The 20,956-nt window shown below is 38.9% G+C and overlaps 1 protein-coding gene and 1 pseudogene across 3 annotated transcripts in view; one reads left to right on the forward strand and one right to left on the reverse strand.

Annotated features, from left to right (window-relative positions):
• Nucleotides 1-46: 46 nt before the first annotated feature.
• Nucleotides 47-5,923, forward strand: LOC110437869 (uncharacterized; annotated as a pseudogene). The gene is made up of 6 exons (XR_015506389.1): nucleotides 47-80; nucleotides 2,461-2,510; nucleotides 2,680-2,739; nucleotides 4,888-5,139; nucleotides 5,236-5,428; nucleotides 5,518-5,923. The product of XR_015506389.1 is annotated as an uncharacterized LOC110437869, transcript variant X1 (transcript).
• A 2,375-nt stretch (nucleotides 5,924-8,298) lies between these two features.
• LOC147834307 (uncharacterized) overlaps nucleotides 8,299-20,956 on the reverse strand; it is an 84,849-nt gene continuing 72,191 nt past the window's right edge. For both annotated transcript variants that reach the window (XM_087279767.1, XM_087279765.1), the window contains exon 4: nucleotides 8,299-8,700. In XM_087279767.1, coding sequence (XP_087135893.1) covers nucleotides 8,350-8,700 — 351 coding nt within the window. In that variant the 3' untranslated portion in view covers nucleotides 8,299-8,349. The remainder of the gene's footprint in view (nucleotides 8,701-20,956) is intronic.

The following is a 20,956-nucleotide window of genomic DNA, read 5'->3' on the forward strand; positions in this document are numbered from 1 at the left end:
TGTTCAGCCAAAAGCCACTTTCTCGACAAATTACCGTTCAGGAAGTGACATCATAGATTGGAGGCAACGTAACCACAACGGTGAGTATATTTACCAACGGATTTACTGAATTTCTCGATGTTTTAAAGTTTGTCTTGATTTTTCTGGTCTAATTGAGTCATAAATCGTGAATAATACAGTTAAAGTGATCGGTATGCTTACTTTTCAAGAGATAATCAGTCAAAATGAACTTCAGGTTTAGTCTTGTACTGCTGTAAGGCCAGCAGCCAAGTCAAAATGAACGGTTATTCTAGCCGCCAATGTATTTCGGTAGTCGTTCATACACTGCGTATTACGGTAGAGCGCCAAAGAGCTGAACTGAACACAAATACTGTTGGCAGTTTGTCATGATACATCTGCGTCTCTCACTGACTGATGATAAATGCCAAGAGGACGCCAATATCAACTCTTTAAATGCTAAATATGATATTTTAAAGCTCGATAGCTCAAGAGGACAATGATTTATAATCACGAAATCAACTGTAAAATGTTCATAGATTGCTCAGATACAATGCAGACCTTTTAAATGTTTTATATTTATGACAATAATCTGTCGAGTCAAAAATGCTTTTTTATGTTCATAACCGAATATCATCAACTGAATATCATATTTTAAAGCTTGATAACTTTACAGGACAATGACTTACAATCACAAAATCAGCTGTAAATTGTCCATGTAGTTCTCAAATATAATGCACACCTTTTACATCTTTGATATACAGTTGAAATCAGAATTATTAGCCCCCCTGAATTATTAGCGCCTGTTTAATTTTTCCCCAATTTCTGTTTAACAGAGATTTTTTCAACACATTTCTAAACCTAATAGTTTTAATAACTCATCTCTAATAACTGATTTATTTTATCTTTGCCATGATGACAGTAAATAATATTTTACTAGATATTTTTCAAGACACTTCTATACCACTTAATGTGACATTTAAAGGCTTAACTAGGTTAATTAGGTTAACTAGGCAGGTTAGGGTAATTAGGCAAGTTATTGTATAATGATGGTTTGTTCTGTAGACTATGGAATAAAAACATGGCTTAAAGGGGCTAATAATTTTGACCTTAAAATGATGTATAAAAAATAAAAAACTGCCTTTATTCTAGCCGAAATAAAACAAATAAGAGTTTACAAACAAATCAGACATACTGTGAAAATTTCCCTGCTCTGTTAAACATCTTTTAGGAAATATTGAAAAAAGAAGAAAAAAAGTCAAAGGGGCTAATAATTCTGACTTCAAGTATGACAAAACTTGAAATATCTTGAGGTTAAAAATGTTATTATTTTCATAACCAAATGACCACAAATTCTAATAAACATATTTTAAACCTCAATAGCTTTTTAAAAAAATCACATTGTTAAGCTCAGAATTTCAGTTCATTGTAATAAATCTACATGAACACTTTAAAGTTGGTTTTGTGATTGTAAATGGTTCTCCTACGAGGTTAAAATGATATGATGCATGCCATAAAATACAGAAACCACAATAAATGGTGCAGACCACAATAGATATGTGTCGAGAAACCTCAAAAACTGACAAATCCAGCTACATCCGTAGTCATCAGTACTGAAGAAGATCTTAGAGGTGCTGACTCTAAACAGAAACCAGTTGTATTCATTTTTGGATGTGAGCAATTTCAGCGTTATGGATGTGACATTTGCAGTAAAACCTTAACATAAATTCACAGAGGAAGTACAGTATATGTTAACATTATATTGAAACATCTATTTATGTTTTCCAAAACAACTAAACTCAGAGTTATGGAATCAGAAAAATTAATAATCTATACATTTTTGATATGTTAAATGCGGAAAACAAACATGTGTTAGGGATGTGACCAAAAGTCTGCGAGTTTGCTGTATATAACATAATATGTAGAAATTCTGTGAATTAAACTGCACAAGCCAGAAAAATAATGCTAAGTAAAAGGATAAGAGTCGGCTCACTAGAGAACAAACATGATTGATTTTATTTTATTTAACATTTTTGCATTTATGAGGAAAAATATCCATTATGTATGTGAGACCTCTCTGTTACGATCGTGACAGATGTGAAATTGCCACTTGTGTGACTTTGATAAATCATATATAATAGTTTGAAAGCATTGACGGACTCATTTGAGTATTTTTGAAGTACTGTCAAATATTTGTTTTGCACAAAAAAAGTAGAAACGGTTTCACTAAAACTACATTTTTTTTCATGGCAAGGTTGACATTTACACGGAATTGCTCTTATTCCAACCCACTTGCATTGTGGTCAGTGGGTGTCAAAGAAAGGTAAACAAAAGGTAATCAAAGATCGTGAAAAAATGATTTGATAACTATTGATCTGTGCCTTTTCAGCCTAAATCCAGATGGACACTTGTGTTACGTAAAATAAAAAGCTTTCATTAATTTTAAATTTCTGGTTACTGTAGACTACACAATGTGGATTCAGCTGGGTTCGTGGTTTTGGTGTGTGCTGCAGGTAAAGTGCTAAATACGTCAAAACTAAATAATGACTGTTAGTCTTGTTATTTAAAAGCAAGAGTCATGTGTTTAGCACAAAACATCATGCAAGTATGCAATATTATGTTTGTTTTTTGTCTTAGTTAAAGCAGTGTTAATTAATTGAGTATAAACTCTCTGTTTTCTAGATGACACACCAGTTTTTTGCACAGCAGTTCCTGATTTTGGAAAGATGTATCATGTCAAAGGTATATTTCTGCCTCTTTACATAGATCACTCCAGTACAGTTCACTTCTTTTTCAGTGTTTTACGAGTATCTCTTTTATACAGGTGTGCTGTCTTTGCCTCATTCTGAGATAGAGGAGCCGTTTGAAGCTTGGTACGATCTTGATGGGAACAGAAGTCACATTGACTATCCTAATAGCACAGTGCGCACCTTTCAGATTGGAAATGACTTGGATTTTGGTGCCATTTACAAGATCACACCAGTCCTTCCTCCCAGTGATATTAAGTGTTTCGAGCTTAAAGGAACTAAAGACGATCCAATAGAGCCGTGTAGTACTTCAAATTTCTTTTTCTTTTTAAAGTAATTTGTATGCAATGCTCTTCAATATGAAGGCCCACACCGAATTATTTAATCATTTTATTTAATTGTGTAAAATTAAATATATATTTATATTATATAAATATAAATTTCACTAACCTTAATGGATATTTTTGTAAGTGTTTAGATGATTTATCTACAAAACAATTTGTAAAGTAATATTTTTATGTCATTTAGTACAATGGTTCCCAACCTTTTTTTGCCTGAGACCCACTTTTCCTCTGGAAACTATTATAAGCCCCCTCCCCACATTTAATGATATCACCGCTAATATACGTTTGACGTAAGGATGACAAAAAATTTAGTTTTCATACACACTGTATGTTTATTACTATATCTAGATATGTTCATGCACAAATAATAGCCTAAAGTAAAATATAAAAACAAAACATCAGTATTATTTGTAATATTTGTAATTATTGTAACTAAAAAATGTAAACCTTTGGAGGTTTGACATTAACTAACCATGATTTCCCAATCATATGATTCCCCATTTACTATAAATAACCACAGTTTTCAGTCCACATTTGTCTTCGTATGAAAGAAACCCTCCTTTTCCTCCGCCTTCTCCTTCTTTTCATAGATCAGGCGGCACGGCGGCCCAGTGATTAGCACTGTTGCCCCAGAGCAAGAACACTGCCAGCCCTGGTCCTCGCCAGGCTGGTGAGTGTTTCTGTGCAGAGTTTGTATATTCTCCCCATGTCCTCGTGGGTTTCATCCATGTCCTGCAAAGTTTAGTTCCAACCCCAATTAGACACACCTGGGCTAGCTAATCAAGCTCGTACTCAGCGTACTAGAAACATCCATGCAGGTGTGTTGAAAAAAGTTGGAACTAAAATCTGCAGGACGCCGGCCCTCCAGGACCGAGTTTGGACACCCCTGGATTAAGCAATTCAGGCACTCGTCTAACTCCCTTCCTCCTCAAGTGTTTCCTTAGCTACTGCAGCCAGGGAGTTTGAGATCAACCTAAGCTCAAGCTCCCCTCTTGCTCTTTGAATGGGAGGGAGCCCTGGGCTTGAGGATCCCTTGAGCTCAGGGCTCTCTCCCGGGTTTGCATGCCAAACAAGCTCATATTAAATCATCAGCTAAGTGTGAACTCTTGAAAGGTAAATTAAGATGTCAGGGGTTCTTCATCTTGGTCCTGGAGGGTCGGTGTACTGCAGATTTTTGCTACAACCCCAATCAGACACACCTGGACTAACTAATCAAGCTCTTACTAGGCTTTCTAGAAACATCCCTACAGGTGTGTTAAAGCAAGTCGGAGCTAAAATCTTTAGGACATCGGACCTACAGGACAGAGTTTGAGAATGCCTGGTGTAGGTTATACAGTGGGTTGTTAATTGTAGAGATCCTCTAATTAAAAATAAGAAAAAACCCTGAAAGTTCTGAAAGAGCCTCAGCCAGATCACAAAAACAAACAGAAAAGTAACTCAAATGTAACGTAACGCATTACTTACCAAAACAAATAACCACGTAGCACTAGCTACTTTTTTGTGGAGTACATAATGTCATGCATTACTTTCAAAAGTAACTTTCCACAACACTGTTTCTAGTTGATTTTGCATTCTAAACACTTAATGAAAGCTATGTTTGTTTTTTCATGTTCAACTTTTAGCTCCTAAACTCTTCAAACCATTCAGAATAAATTACATTTTTTTTAATGAAATATGGGCAGAAATAGTAAAAAAAGAGGCTGTCTGAACCCGTTTTGTTATAGACGATAGGACGAATTTAAATAAAGAATAAACTGAATGATCTGCAAATGTGTATAAAATCTTTGTCTGTTTTGCAGTTTGAGAAAATGGAGGATTGCAAAGGCGTTCAGTGTGAGGTCTGGAAAAAAAGTCATAGAGGCTGGCCATAAGAAGAACACATACCGTCTTGTGGGTCACACGTGGAGAGGCAGCTTATTCTCCAGCCACACCACACCACTTTGAGATGGAGGGCTTCAACTCTCTTGTGGGATCCCACAATGACAAATACAGAATTGAGTACAGTGAATTCTGCACACAATCTGAGCCTGATGTTTTCACTCCACCTGCAGGTAACATGGAGAAAACACACACTCAGAGAAATGCTTTTGTCTGCCTCTGTTTACAGATCATTTTGTTAAATGTTGACTAAGGTGTTGTGTGTTTAGGATTTACCTGTGAAGAGTTTCCTGAGCCTCCTGAGGAGCGACAAATATTAGCCAATCCCTTTCAAGACTATGTCAACACCCACCCTGTTATCCACGCCCACTGGATGTTTGGCCCCTTTAAGGAGAAGTTTAATCGACAGTATGAAAGTGAGGAGCACGAGGAATGCGAGAACCTCTTTCTGCATACTTTCAGGTGATGAATAACAGCTAACATCACATTGAAGAAAAATAGAAATATCTGAACTTGTCTGATTTTATTATGTTTTTTTCCTTCCTCTTCAGTTTTGTGCACTCCAACAACAGAGCTGGTCTTACATATAGTGTTGGTATCAATAACTTCGCACACAAGAAAAAGGAAGAGTTGGCCAGGATGACAGGAGGTTTACTTCCGAAAAAGAAAAAGGAGGATGCAAAATAGTCCACAGAATAGTACAACTGACAAAATAGTGGCAAACAAATAATTACAGTTTAATGAATGTCTCAGTCAACAGACCTACACAGTTATCTGATGAGAATTGTGGTAATTTAATCTTTTCTAACCATATAACTTGATTAAATTAATTCTGTATCTCCAAGCTTATTTGGCAAACAAATATGATTTTCAAACCCAACTGTACATCAATTATGATTAAACTATAGATAAAAACCACATGTTTTTTCCCAATAAAACAAATACTTTTCTTGCTCATTTTTGTCACCTTTTTCATTTTTTCAGTGTCATTTAATGTTTCAAAAATAATTTCCTAAATCTCATTTCCCTACATTTCACTGATGAGAAATTAAACCTGTTTCGATTGCTGCAGCAACATTTAGATGGTCTTGTTGAGATTGTCTTGGCACCACAGTGTACACATCTTCTGATGGCTACTTCTAGCAGGATAATGCACCATGTCATAAAGTGTGAATCATCTCAGACTGGTTTCTTGAACATAACAATGAGTTCACTGTACTCAAATGGCCTCCAAAGTCACCAGTTCTTAATCCAATAGAGCACCTTTGGGATGTGGTGAAACTGGAGACTTGCATCAGTGATGTGCAGCCGACAAACTACGGGATGCTAACGTATTAATATAAGAATTATTGTTGATCTAGTTTTAGATTATAAAGGTGTATGTAGTCAAACCTGTTTGACAAAATCTTTTCAAAGTGATTCATAATCAACTCAAATGAAACGTGGCGCCGCGCAAACTGTTCGCTTGAGTCTCAAAAAATTTTGTGTGCTCCGCCAGCTGAAATCATGAAATATTTAAGACCTAGAACAGCAAATTAAAGACTTTATTTTAATTCAATTTCGATTCATAAATTTTAGACTTTAAGACCCCACCGAAAACCCTAACAGAGAATGATCTTAAAGTGGTGGTCTCAAAAATTAAACAAGAATAGACTTATGCTGCAAACGATGTGCTGACCAATCTCATTAAAAATTGAATAAACTATTAATAAATTATATAGTTGTTAGATTAAACTTTTTTTGTGTGTGTGTTGTGAATGATCGTTTATATAGGCATATTGGGGTGTGTGTGAGACCTTGAATTCAACACTTGTTTCTAACCACCCCTAAAAAATAGTGGGGGTTGTGAGTCATTAGCTATGTTTCCATCCAAAATGTGAACGATCTGGATTATCGCATAAACATACAAATTAAACAACGTTACCATCCAATCAAAGCGAACAAAATAGTCACTTCCTGATAAAGTGGTGCCAAATATCAACAGTAAAAACAGAATTTGCTGCAATAGGAGAAGCTGCTTTAATCTTTTCTTCTTCTAATAAACTACTTACGCCTCAGAAGGCAATCCTGACACGCAGTGAATGCACGGTGGTGTTTGAAGGTGTCAGACGCGGAGGACAGACGCTCTTGATTCTGGAGGTCATTAATAATATAATAACACTAATACTGAAATGGTGAAGGTGTTTCAGAATGGTGTTACAGTGTGCACAGCCTGCTGGTTTGATAATTTACTCACATTTTTATCACCACATGATCTCTTTTAACAAAATCCCATGACCTTTTTCAATGCGCATACTGAAATTTGTGCGGTTAAAGTGTTTCCATCGTAGTCTATGCACTTTTTTATAGAATAAAATGTTTATCCTACTCGGTTATGCGCATATGTTTATGCGTATTTTCAAAATTTCTGAGCTTCATGGCATTTCCATCAACCGGTTCATGCGCATATCCAAAATGCGCATAAAAATAGGTGGATGGAAACAGCTTTTGGCATTATTTTAGTGGCCGTGGGCTGAAAAGTTTGGGAACCCCTGAGCTAGTGTGCTCCAAAGAGTGACAAATTATAGCTATAAAACTGATAGAAACATTTAACACTAGCAGTTTGTTACTTCCACCAAAATTGTTAAACTTTTTTCCACATCAATTCATACTGGTTTCTCATCAAATCTTGACCAATCATATACTCTCTAGCATTACATGTTTTGCAACCTGACATTTGATGCACTTGAGCTCAACCAGTTAAGTAGCAGAAAATCATTCACAAAGTGCAAGATGACTACATGAAATGCTTTTTACGTTTACTTATGTGAGACAGTGATATGGTTTTACCTGATTATTTGAGATGTAACCTGCACCAAACATCTCCATAAGTCTGTGATGGAAACTGTCTAATGTTATAAAACAGAGAAAGCATTATAAATAAGACATTTATAATTTTTTTTATTTTAATCAAATAAACACTCTGCTAAATGTTTCAAACTGTGAAAAGGAAGATGCAAAATGCCAGACCCAGCAATACTGAAGGCCACTGTCAGAACACCCTGGGCTCTCATTACACGCGAGCAGTGCCACAGATATAAAAGTCTCCCTTCTTGAATGGAATTAGTGAAACAGACTGACTTCCTGAAGATATTCTAATTATATGACAAGCACCTTTACATAGTATGCAAGCTTGACACCCGGTGGTTTAACTAGGTATAGGTTACAACATTGACGACATCCCCACATTAAAATGTGAGAGTTTTTGCCCTAACCAACCTGAAATCTCTATTTTAGAAACCGCTTCTATTTCTTACAGCTGAACAACAGGGTATGACAATGATCACCTCAGGTATAGCTCATGTGCTTTATTAAATGCTATTAATGTGAGCTTGAATGTCATTTTACGTGACAGCGCATGTAGAGGCATGATAACGACTAAGCTGAACAGATTGTAAAGACATTCCTTCATCTGTGTAGCTGAGGAGTTTGACGGCCTCTCCAACTGTGTTGAGAAAATTTCCATCCACTGCCCGGTAGTGGAGAGTGACATCTCCATCGGACTCATCGCAGTCTGGTCCTGCTGCTCTGGAATTGATCCGCCAGAGTGCTGATCTTGAACTCTGAGCCTCCATCTCGACAGACTGATGGCTCCAGCTGAACCCACTGATCTGAATCAACAATGTCAACCCAAGACTGACACACAGAGAGCGGATGAAGGTTTTGTCCAGATGGTTTAGATACTGATCTTCCGCCTAAAAAAATAAAATAAAAAAGTGATAAGTGATAGTAAATGGATAAAAAAAGTTTTAAAAACGATGTCTTCACTCTTTCAACTTTTCTAAAGCTTTTAATTTGAAGTCAATGGCAGAAAAAATATACCATAAATAGGAAACACCTTTCTTGTGTGAGGCAATGGGCTCTACTTTAAAAGGTGCAGTATGCAAGTTTGACATCCAGTGGTTAAACTAGGTATTGCACTAGGCTTGGGCGGTAATACGGTAAAATGTTATACAGCGGGATCTAAAAATAGGATAATGCATGGGAGCAGTCGGTAGCTCTAGTCTAATTTGAAAGGAAGCCGCCCTGAGGTCTAACAATATCGCTGCCAGGTGAGTGAGCATGCATGGATGCTGTTTGTTTGTTTGTTTGTTTGTGTGTGTGTGTGTGTGTCAATTAAGAGCACATAAGCGTTCAGATTAATCAGGAGTTTTTGCACAAACCATCGTGATGACGTGACATTTAGATTTTAGACACCGTTTCTATTTATGCGACACATGATTAGCTTGCGTCGCATGTTTTGCGTGCACACTTGACATTTTCGTCTTTTTCGTGACATTTAGATTTTAGACATCGTTTCTTTTTTTGCGACACATGTTTAGCTTGTGTCGCATGTTTTTCGTGCACTTCACAATTTCGATTTTTTTTGTGACATTTCTATTATAGACACGTTTCTATTTAACGACAAGTTTAGCTTGTGTCGCATGTTTTGCGTGCACTTCACATTTTTAATTTGTTTCTTGACATTTTTATTTTAGACACCGTTTCTATTTAGTGACACATGTTTAGCTTGTGTCGCATGTTTTGCGTGCACTTCACATTTTCGATTTTTTTCGTGACATTTGGATTTTAGACAGTTTCTATTTCTGCGACACATGATTAGCTTGCGTCGCATGTTTTGGTGCACAAGTGACATTTTCGATTTTTTTCGTGACAAGTCTATTTTAGACTCTTTCTTTTTTTGCGACACATGTTTAGCTTGCGTCGCATGTTTTGCGAAGGCACGGTGTAAGGCACTTGACCAGCCAGTGCACACAGCTGCCTTCTGACCAATCAGAGCACCCCAGGCCACCCGGTCGATCAAGAGAGCACATCAGCTTTCAGATTAATCAGCGCACGTACGGCCCATGAAGAGCACATCAGCTTTCAGATTAATAAGCGCACGTACGGCCACCTGACCAACCAGAGGACCCAGGGTCCAACTAACCAGTCAAAGCACACATGGCAACCTGACCGATCAGAGCACCCTAGCTTTTTGACATTTCTATTTTAGAAACCGTTTCTATTTTTGCGACACATGTTTAGCTTGTGTCGCATGTTTTGGTGCACACTTCACATTTTCGCTTTTTTTCGTGACATTTCTATTTTAGAAACCGTTTCTATTTTTGCAACACATGTTTAGCTTGTGTCGCATGTTTTTCGTGCACTTCACATTTTCGATTTTTTTTGTGACATTTCTATTTTAGACACGTTTCTATTTAACGACACATTTAGCTTGTGTCGCATGTTTTGCTTGCACTTCACATTTTTAATTTGTTTCGTGACATTTCAATTTTAGACACCGTTTCTATTTAGCGACACATGTTTAGCTTGTGTCGCATGTTTTGTGTGCACTTAACATTTTTCATTTTTTTCGTGACATTTTTATTTTAGACACCGTTTCTATTTTTGCGACACATGTTTAGCTTGTGTCGCATGTTTTGCGTGCACTTCACATTTTCGATTTTTTTCGTGACATTTGGATTTTAGACAGTTTCTATTTCTGCGACACATGATTAGCTTGCGTCGCATGTTTTGGTGCACAAGTGACATTTTCGATTTTTTTCGTGACAAGTCTATTTTAGACTCTTTCTTTTTTTGCGACACATGTTTAGCTTGCGTCGCATGTTTTGCGAAGGCACGGTGTAAGGCACTTGACCAGCCAGTGCACACAGCTGCCTCCTGACCAATCAGAGCACCCCAGGCCACCCGGTCGATCAAGAGAGCACATCAGCTTTCAGATTAATCAGCGCACGTACGGCCCATGAAGAGCACATCAGCTTTCAGATTAATAAGCGCACGTACGGCCACCTGACCAACCAGAGGACCCAGGGTCCAACTGACCAGTCAGAGCACACAAGGCAACCTGACCGATCAGAGCACCCTAGCTTTTTGACATTTCTATTTTAGAAACCGTTTCTATTTTTGCGACACATGTTTAGCTTGTGTCGCATGTTTTGGTGCACACTTCACATTTTCGATTTTTTTCGAGACATTTCTACTTTAGAAACCGTTTCTATTTTTGCAACACATGTTTAGCTTGTGTCGCAAGTTTTTCGTGCACTTCACATTTTCGATTTTTTTTGTGACATTTCTATTTTAGACACGTTTCTATTTAACGACACATGTTTAGCTTGTGTCGCATGTTTTGCGTGCACTTCACATTTTTAATTTGTTTCGTGACATTTCTATTTTAGACACCGTTTCTATTTAGCGACACATGTTTAGCTTGTGTTGCATGTTTTGCGTGCACTTAACATTTTTTATTGTTTTCGTGACATTTTTTATTTTAGACACCGTTTCTATTTAACGACACATGTTTAGCTTGTGTCGCATGTTTTGCGTGCACTTCACATTTTCGATTTTTTTCGTGACATTTGGATTTTAGACAGTTTCTATTTCTGCGACACATGATTAGCTTGCGTCGCATGTTTTGGTGCACAAGTGACATTTTCGATTTTTTTCGTGACAAGTCTATTTTAGACTCTTTCTTTTTTTGCGACACATGTTTAGCTTGCGTCGCATGTTTTGCGAAGGCACGGTGTAAGGCACTTGACCAGCCAGTGCACACAGCTGCCTCCTGACCAATCAGAGCACCCCAGGCCACCCGGTCGATCAAGAGAGCACATCAGCTTTCAGATTAATCAGCGCACGTACGGCCCATGAAGAGCACATCAGCTTTCAGATTAATAAGCGCACGTACGGCCACCTGACCAACCAGAGGACCCAGGGTCCAACTAACCAGTCAGAGCACACATGGCAACCTGACCGATCAGAGCACCCTAGCTTTTTGATATTTCTATTTTAGAAACCGTTTCTATTTTTGCGACACATGTTTAGCTTGTGTCGCATGTTTTGGTGCACACTTCACATTTTCGCTTTTTTTCGTGACATTTCTATTTTAGAAACCGTTTCTATTTTTGCAACACATGTTTAGCTTGTGTCGCATGTTTTTCGTGCACTTCACATTTTCGATTATTTTTGTGACATTTCTATTTTAGACACCGTTTCTATTTAGCGACACATGTTTAGCTTGTGTCGCATGTTTTGCGTGCACTTAACATTTTCGATTTTTTTTGTGACATTTAGATTTTAGACATCAATTCTATTTCTGCGACACATGTTTAGCTTGCGTCGCATGTTGTGCGTGCACTTCACATTTTCGATTTTTTTAGCGACATTCAGCTTTTAGATATCTTTTCTATTTTTGCGACACATGTTTAGCTTGCGTCGCATGTTTTGCGAAGGCACGGTGTAAGGCACTTGACCAGCCAGTGCACACAGCTGCCTCCTGACCAATCAGAGCACCCCAGGCCACCCGGTCGATCAAGACAGCACATCAGCTTTCAGATTAATCAGCGCACGTACGGCCCATGAAGAGCACATCAGCTTTCAGATTAATAAGCGCACGTACGGCCACCTGACCAACCAGAGGACCCAGGGTCCAACTGACCAGTCAGAGCACACAAGGCAACCTGACCGATCAGAGCACCCTAGCTTTTTGATATTTCTATTTTAGAAACCGTTTCTATTTTTGCGACACATGTTTAGCTTGTGTCGCATGTTTTGGTGCACACTTCACATTTTCGCTTTTTTTCGTGACATTTCTATTTTAGAAACCGTTTCTATTTTTGCAACACATGTTTAGCTTGTGTCGCATGTTTTTCGTGCACTTCACATTTTCGATTATTTTTGTGACATTTCTATTTTAGACACGTTTCTATTTAACGACACATGTTTAGCTTGTGTCGCATGTTTTGCGTGCACTTCACATTTTTAATTTGTTTCGTGACATTTCTATTTTAGACACCGTTTCTATTTAGCGACACATGTTTAGCTTGTGTCGCATGTTTTGCGTGCACTTAACATTTTTTATTGTTTTCGTGACATTTTTATTTTAGACACCGTTTCTATTTAGCGACACATGTTTAGCTTGTGTCGCATGTTTTGCGTGCACTTCACATTTTCGATTTTTTTCGTGACATTTGGATTTTAGACAGTTTCTATTTCTGCGACACATGATTAGCTTGCGTCGCATGTTTTGGTGCACAAGTGACATTTTCGATTTTTTTCGTGACAAGTCTATTTTAGACTCTTTCTTTTTTTGCGACACATGTTTAGCTTGCGTCGCATGTTTTGCGAAGGCACGGTGTAAGGCACTTGACCAGCCAGTGCACACAGCTGCCTCCTGACCAATCAGAGCACCCTAGGCCACCCGGTCGATCAAGACAGCACATCAGCTTTCAGATTAATCAGCGCACGTACGGCCCATGAAGAGCACATCAGCTTTCAGATTAATAAGCGCACGTACGGCCACCTGACCAACCAGAGGACCCAGGGTCCAACTGACCAGTCAGAGCACACAAGGCAACCTGACCGATCAGAGCACCCTAGCTTTTTGATATTTCTATTTTAGAAACCGTTTCTATTTTTGCGACACATGTTTAGCTTGTGTCGCATGTTTTGGTGCACACTTCACATTTTCGCTTTTTTTCGTGACATTTCTATTTTAGAAACCGTTTCTATTTTTGCAACACATGTTTAGCTTGTGTCGCATGTTTTTCGTGCACTTCACATTTTCGATTTTTTTTGTGACATTTCTATTTTAGACACCGTTTCTATTTAGCGACACATGTTTAGCTTGTGTCGCATGTTTTGCGTGCACTTAACATTTTCGATTTTTTTTGTGACATTTCGATTTTAGACATCGTTTCTATTTCTGCGACACATGTTTAGCTTGCGTCGCATGTTGTGCGTGCACTTCACATTTTCGATTTTTTTAGCGACATTCAGCTTTTAGATATCTTTTCTATTTTTGCGACACATGTTTAGCTTGCGTCGCATGTTTTGCGAAGGCACGGTGTAAGGCACTTGACCAGCCAGTGCACACAGCTGCCTCCTGACCAATCAGAGCACCCCAGGCCACCCGGTCGATCAAGAGAGCACATCAGCTTTCAGATTAATCAGCGCACGTACGGCCCATGAAGAGCACATCAGCTTTCAGATTAATAAGCGCACGTACGGCCACCTGACCAACCAGAGGACCCAGGGTCCAACTGACCAGTCAGAGCACACAAGGCAACCTGACCGATCAGAGCACCCTAGCTTTTTGACATTTCTATTTTAGAAACCGTTTCTATTTTTGCGACACATGTTTAGCTTGTGTCGCATGTTTTGGTGCACACTTCACATTTTCGCTTTTTTTCGTGACATTTCTATTTTAGAAACCGTTTCTATTTTTGCGACACATGTTTAGCTTGTGTCGCATATTTTTTGTGCACTTCACATTTTCGATTTTTTTTTTTGTGACATTTCTATTTTAGACACGTTTCTATTTAGCGACACATGTTTAGCTTGTGTCGCATGTTTTGCGTGCACTTAACATTTTCGATTTTTTTTGTGACATTTCTATTTTAGAAACCGTTTCTATTTTTGCAACACATGTTTAGCTTGTGTCGCATGTTTTTCGGGCACTTCACATTTTCGATTTTTTTTGTGACATTTCTATTTTAGACACGTTTCTATTTAACGACACATGTTTAGCTTGTGTCGCATGTTTTGCGTGCACTTCACATTTTTAATTTGTTTCGTGACATTTCTATTTTAGACACCGTTTCTATTTAGCGACACATGTTTAGCTTGTGTCGCATGTTTTGCGTGCACTTAACATTTTTTATTGTTTTCGTGACATTTTTATTTTAGACACCGTTTCTATTTAGCGACACATGTTTAGCTTGTGTCGCATGTTTTGCGTGCACTTCACATTTTTTCGATTTTTTTCGTGACATTTGGATTTTAGACAGTTTCTATTTCTGCGACACATGATTAGCTTGCGTTGCATGTTTTGGTGCACAAGTGACATTTTCGATTTTTTTCGTGACAAGTCTATTTTAGACTCTTTCTTTTTTTGCGACACATGTTTAGCTTGCGTCGCATGTTTTGCGAAGGCACGGTGTAAGGCACTTGACCAGCCAGTGCACACAGCTGCCTCCTGACCAATCAGAGCACCCCAGGCCACCCGGTCGATCAAGACAGCACATCAGCTTTCAGATTAATCAGCGCACGTACGGCCCATGAAGAGCACATCAGCTTTCAGATTAATAAGCGCACGTACGGCCACCTGACCAACCAGAGGACCCAGGGTCCAACTGACCAGTCAGAGCACACAAGGCAACCTGACCGATCAGAGCACCCTAGCTTTTTGATATTTCTATTTTAGAAACCGTTTCTATTTTTGCGACACATGTTTAGCTTGTGTCGCATGTTTTGGTGCACACTTCACATTTTCGCTTTTTTTCGTGACATTTCTATTTTAGAAACCGTTTCTATTTTTGCAACACATGTTTAGCTTGTGTCGCATGTTTTTCGTGCACTTCACATTTTCGATTTTTTTTGTGACATTTCTATTTTAGACACCGTTTCTATTTAGCGACACATGTTTAGCTTGTGTCGCATGTTTTGCGTGCACTTAACATTTTCGATTTTTTTTGTGACATTTCGATTTTAGACATCGTTTCTATTTCTGCGACACATGTTTAGCTTGCGTCGCATGTTGTGCGTGCACTTCACATTTTCGATTTTTTTAGCGACATTCAGCTTTTAGATATCTTTTCTATTTTTGCGACACATGTTTAGCTTGCGTCGCATGTTTTGCGAAGGCACGGTGTAAGGCACTTGACCAGCCAGTGCACACAGCTGCCTCCTGACCAATCAGAGCACCCCAGGCCACCCGGTCGATCAAGAGAGCACATCAGCTTTCAGATTAATCAGCGCACGTACGGCCCATGAAGAGCACATCAGCTTTCAGATTAATAAGCGCACGTACGGCCACCTGACCAACCAGAGGACCCAGGGTCCAACTGACCAGTCAGAGCACACAAGGCAACCTGACCGATCAGAGCACCCTAGCTTTTTGACATTTCTATTTTAGAAACCGTTTCTATTTTTGCGACACATGTTTAGCTTGTGTCGCATGTTTTGGTGCACACTTCACATTTTCGCTTTTTTTCGTGACATTTCTATTTTAGAAACCGTTTCTATTTTTGCGACACATGTTTAGCTTGTGTCGCATATTTTTTGTGCACTTCACATTTTCGATTTTTTTTTTGTGACATTTCTATTTTAGACACGTTTCTATTTAGCGACACATGTTTAGCTTGTGTCGCATATTTTGCGTGCACTTAACATTTTCGATTTTTTTTGTGACATTTCTATTTTAGAAACCGTTTCTATTTTTGCAACACATGTTTAGCTTGTGTCGCATGTTTTTCGGGCACTTCACATTTTCGATTTTTTTTGTGACATTTCTATTTTAGACACGTTTCTATTTAACGACACATGTTTAGCTTGTGTCGCATGTTTTGCGTGCACTTCACATTTTTAATTTGTTTCGTGACATTTCTATTTTAGACACCGTTTCTATTTAGCGACACATGTTTAGCTTGTGTCGCATGTTTTGCGTGCACTTAACATTTTTTATTGTTTTCGTGACATTTTTATTTTAGACACCGTTTCTATTTAACGACACATGTTTAGCTTGTGTCGCATGTTTTGCGTGCACTTCACATTTTTGATTTTTTTAGTGACATTTGGATTTTAGACAGTTTCTATTTCTGCAACACATGATTAGCTTGCGTCGCATGTTTTGGTGCACAAGTGACATTTTCGATTTTTTTCGTGACAAGTCTATTTTAGACTCTTTCTTTTTTTGCGACACATGTTTAGCTTGCGTCGCATGTTTTGCGAAGGCACGGTGTAAGGCACTTGACCAGCCAGTGCACACAGCTGCCTCCTGACCAATCAGAGCACCCCAGGCCACCCGGTCGATCAAGAGAGCACATCAGCTTTCAGATTAATCAGCGCACGTACGGCCCATGAAGAGCACATCAGCTTTCAGATTAATAAGCGCACGTACGGCCACCTGACCAACCAGAGGACCCAGGGTCCAACTGACCAGTCAGAGCACACAAGGCAACCTGACCGATCAGAGCACCCTAGCTTTTTGATATTTCTATTTTAGAAACCGTTTCTATTTTTGCGACACATGTTTAGCTTGTGTCGCATGTTTTGGTGCACACTTCACATTTTCGCTTTTTTTCGTGACATTTCTATTTTAGAAACCGTTTCTATTTTTGCAACACATGTTTAGCTTGTGTCGCATGTTTTTCGTGCACTTCACATTTTCGATTATTTTTGTGACATTTCTATTTTAGACACGTTTCTATTTAACGACACATGTTTAGCTTGTGTCGCATGTTTTGCGTGCACTTCACATTTTTAATTTGTTTCGTGACATTTCTATTTTAGACACCGTTTCTATTTAGCGACACATGTTTAGCTTGTGTCGCATGTTTTGCGTGCACTTAACATTTTTTATTGTTTTCGTGACATTTTTATTTTAGACACCGTTTCTATTTAGCGACACATGTTTAGCTTGTGTCGCATGTTTTGCGTGCACTTCACATTTTCGATTTTTTTCGTGACATTTGGATTTTAGACAGTTTCTATTTCTGCGACACATGATTAGCTTGCGTCGCATGTTTTGGTGCACAAGTGACATTTTCGATTTTTTTCGTGACAAGTCTATTTTAGACTCTTTCTTTTTTTGCGACACATGTTTAGCTTGCGTCGCATGTTTTGCGAAGGCACGGTGTAAGGCACTTGACCAGCCAGTGCACACAGCTGCCTCCTGACCAATCAGAGCACCCCAGGCCACCCGGTCGATCAAGACAGCACATCAGCTTTCAGATTAATCAGCGCACGTACGGCCCATGAAGAGCACATCAGCTTTCAGATTAATAAGCGCACGTACGGCCACCTGACCAACCAGAGGACCCAGGGTCCAACTGACCAGTCAGAGCACACAAGGCAACCTGACCGATCAGAGCACCCTAGCTTTTTAACATTTCTATTTTAGAAACCGTTTCTATTTTTGCGACACATGTTTAGCTTGTGTCGCATGTTTTGGTGCACACTTCACATTTTCGCTTTTTTTCGTGACATTTCTATTTTAGAAACCGTTTCTATTTTTGCGACACATGTTTAGCTTGTGTCGCATATTTTTCGTGCACTTCACATTTTCGATTTTTTTGTGACATTTCTATTTTAGACACCGTTTCTATTTAGCGACACATGTTTAGCTTGTGTCGCATGTTTTGCGTGCACTTAACATTTTCGATTTTTTTTGTGACATTTCGATTTTAGACATCAATTCTATTTCTGCGACACATGTTTAGCTTGCGTCGCATGTTGTGCGTGCACTTCACATTTTCGATTTTTTTAGCGACATTCAGCTTTTAGATATCTTTTCTATTTTTGCGACACATGTTTAGCTTGCGTCGCATGTTTTGCGAAGGCACGGTGTAAGGCACTTGACCAGCCAGTGCACACAGCTGCCTCCTGACCAATCAGAGCACCCCAGGCCACCCTGTCGATCAAGAGAGCACATCAGCTTTCAGATTAATCAGCGCACGTACGGCCCATGAAGAGCACATCAGCTTTCAGATTAATAAGCGCACGTACGGCCACCTGACCAACCAGAGGACCCAGGGTCCAACTGACCAGTCAGAGCACACAAGGCAACCTGACCGATCAGAGCACCCTAGCTTTTTGATATTTCTATTTTAGAAACCGTTTCTATTTTTGCGACACATGTTTAGCTTGTGTCGCATGTTTTGGTGCACACTTCACATTTTCGATTTTTTTCGTGACATTTCTATTTTAGAAACCGTTTCTATTTTTGCAACACATGTTTAGCTTGTGTCGCATGTTTTTCGTGCACTTCACATTTTCGATTATTTTTGTGACATTTCTATTTTAGACACGTTTCTATTTAACGACACATGTTTAGCTTGTGTCGCATGTTTTGCGTGCACTTCACATTTTTAATTTGTTTCGTGACATTTCTATTTTAGACACCGTTTCTATTTAGCGACACATGTTTAGCTTGTGACGCATGTTTTGCGTGCACTTCACATTTTCGATTTTTTTTGTGACATTTCTATTTTAGACACGTTTCTATTTAACGACACATGTTTAGCTTGTGTCGCATGTTTTGCGTGCACTTCACATTTTTAATTTGTTTCGTGACATTTCTATTTTAGACACCGTTTCTATTTAGCGACACATGTTTAGCTTGTGTCGCATGTTTTGCGTGCACTTAACATTTTTTATTGTTTTCGTGACATTTTTTATTTTAGACACCGTTTCTATTTAACGACACATGTTTAGCTTGTGTCGCATGTTTTGCGTGCACTTCACATTTTCGATTTTTTTCGTGACATTTGGATTTTAGACAGTTTCTATTTCTGCGACACATGATTAGCTTGCGTCGCATGTTTTGGTGCACAAGTGACATTTTCGATTTTTTTCGTGACAAGTCTATTTTAGACTCTTTCTTTTTTTGCGACACATGTTTAGCTTGCGTCGCATGTTTTGCGAAGGCACGGTGTAAGGCACTTGACCAGCCAGTGCACACAGCTGCCTCCTGACCAATCAGAGCACCCCAGGCCACCCGGTCGATCAAGAGAGCACATCAGCTTTCAGATTAATCAGCGCACGTACGGCCCAAGAAGAGCACATCAGCTTTCAGATTAATAAGCGCACGTACGGCCACCTGACCAACCAGAGGACCCAGGGTCCAACTGACCAGTCAGAGCACACAAGGCAACCTGACCGATCAGAGCACCCTAGCTTTTTGACATTTCTATTTTAGAAACCGTTTCTATTTTTGCGACACATGTTTAGCTTGTGTCGCATGTTTTGGTGCACACTTCACATTTTCGCTTTTTTTCGTGACATTTCTATTTTAGAAACCGTTTCTATTTTTGCGACACATGTTTAGCTTGTGTCACATATTTTTCGTGCACTTCACATTTTCGATTTTTTTTGTGACATTTCTATTTTAGACACCGTTTCTATTTAGCGACACATGTTTAGCTTGTGTCGCATGTTTTGCGTGCACTTAACATTTTCTATTTTTTTTGTGACATTTCGATTTTAGACATCGTTTCTATTTCTGCGACACGTTTAGCTTGCGTCGCATGTTGTGCGTGCACTTCACATTTTCGATTTTTTTAGCGACATTCAGCTTTTAGATATCTTTTCTATTTTTGCGACACATGTTTAGCTTGCGTCGCATGTTTTGCGAAGGCACGGTGTAAGGCACTTGACCAGCCAGTGCACACAGCTGCCTCCTGACCAATCAGAGCACCCCAGGCCACCCGGTCGATCAAGAGAGCACATCAGCTTTCAGATTAATCAGCGCACGTACGGCCCATGAAGAGCACATCAGCTTTCAGATTAATAAGCGCACGTACGGCCACCTGACCAACCAGAGGACCCAGGGTCCAACTGACCAGTCAGAGCACACAAGGCAACCTGACCGATCAGAGCACCCTAGCTTTTTGATATTTCTATTTTAGAAACCGTTTCTATTTTTGCGACACATGTTTAGCTTGTGTCGCATGTTTTGGTGCACACTTCACATTTTCGCTTTTTTTCGTGACATTTCTATTTTAGAAACCGTTTCTATTTTTGCAACACATGTTTAGCTTGTGTCGCATGTTTTTCGTGCACTTCACATTTTCGATTATTTTTGTGACATTTCTATTTTAGACACGTTTCTATTTAACGACACATGTTTAGCTTGTGTCGCATGTTTTGCGTGCACTTCACATTTTTAATTTGTTTCGTGACATTTCTATTTTAGACACCGTTTCTATTTAGCGACACATGTTTAGCTTGTGTCGCATGTTTTGCGTGCACTTAACATTTTTTATTGTTTTCGTGACATTTTTATTTTAGACACCGTTTCTATTTAGCGACACATGTTTAGCTTGTGTCGCATGTTTTGCGTGCACTTCACATTTTCGATTTTTTTCGTGACATTTGGATTTTAGACAGTTTCTATTTCTGCGACACATGATTAGCTTGCGTCGCATGTTTTGGTGCACAAGTGACATTTTCGATTTT

Source organism: Danio rerio, chromosome 13 (genome assembly GCF_052040795.2).
Source record: "Danio rerio strain M-AB ecotype USA chromosome 13, GRCz13ab, whole genome shotgun sequence".
Lineage (NCBI taxonomy): Eukaryota > Metazoa > Chordata > Actinopteri > Cypriniformes > Danionidae > Danio > Danio rerio.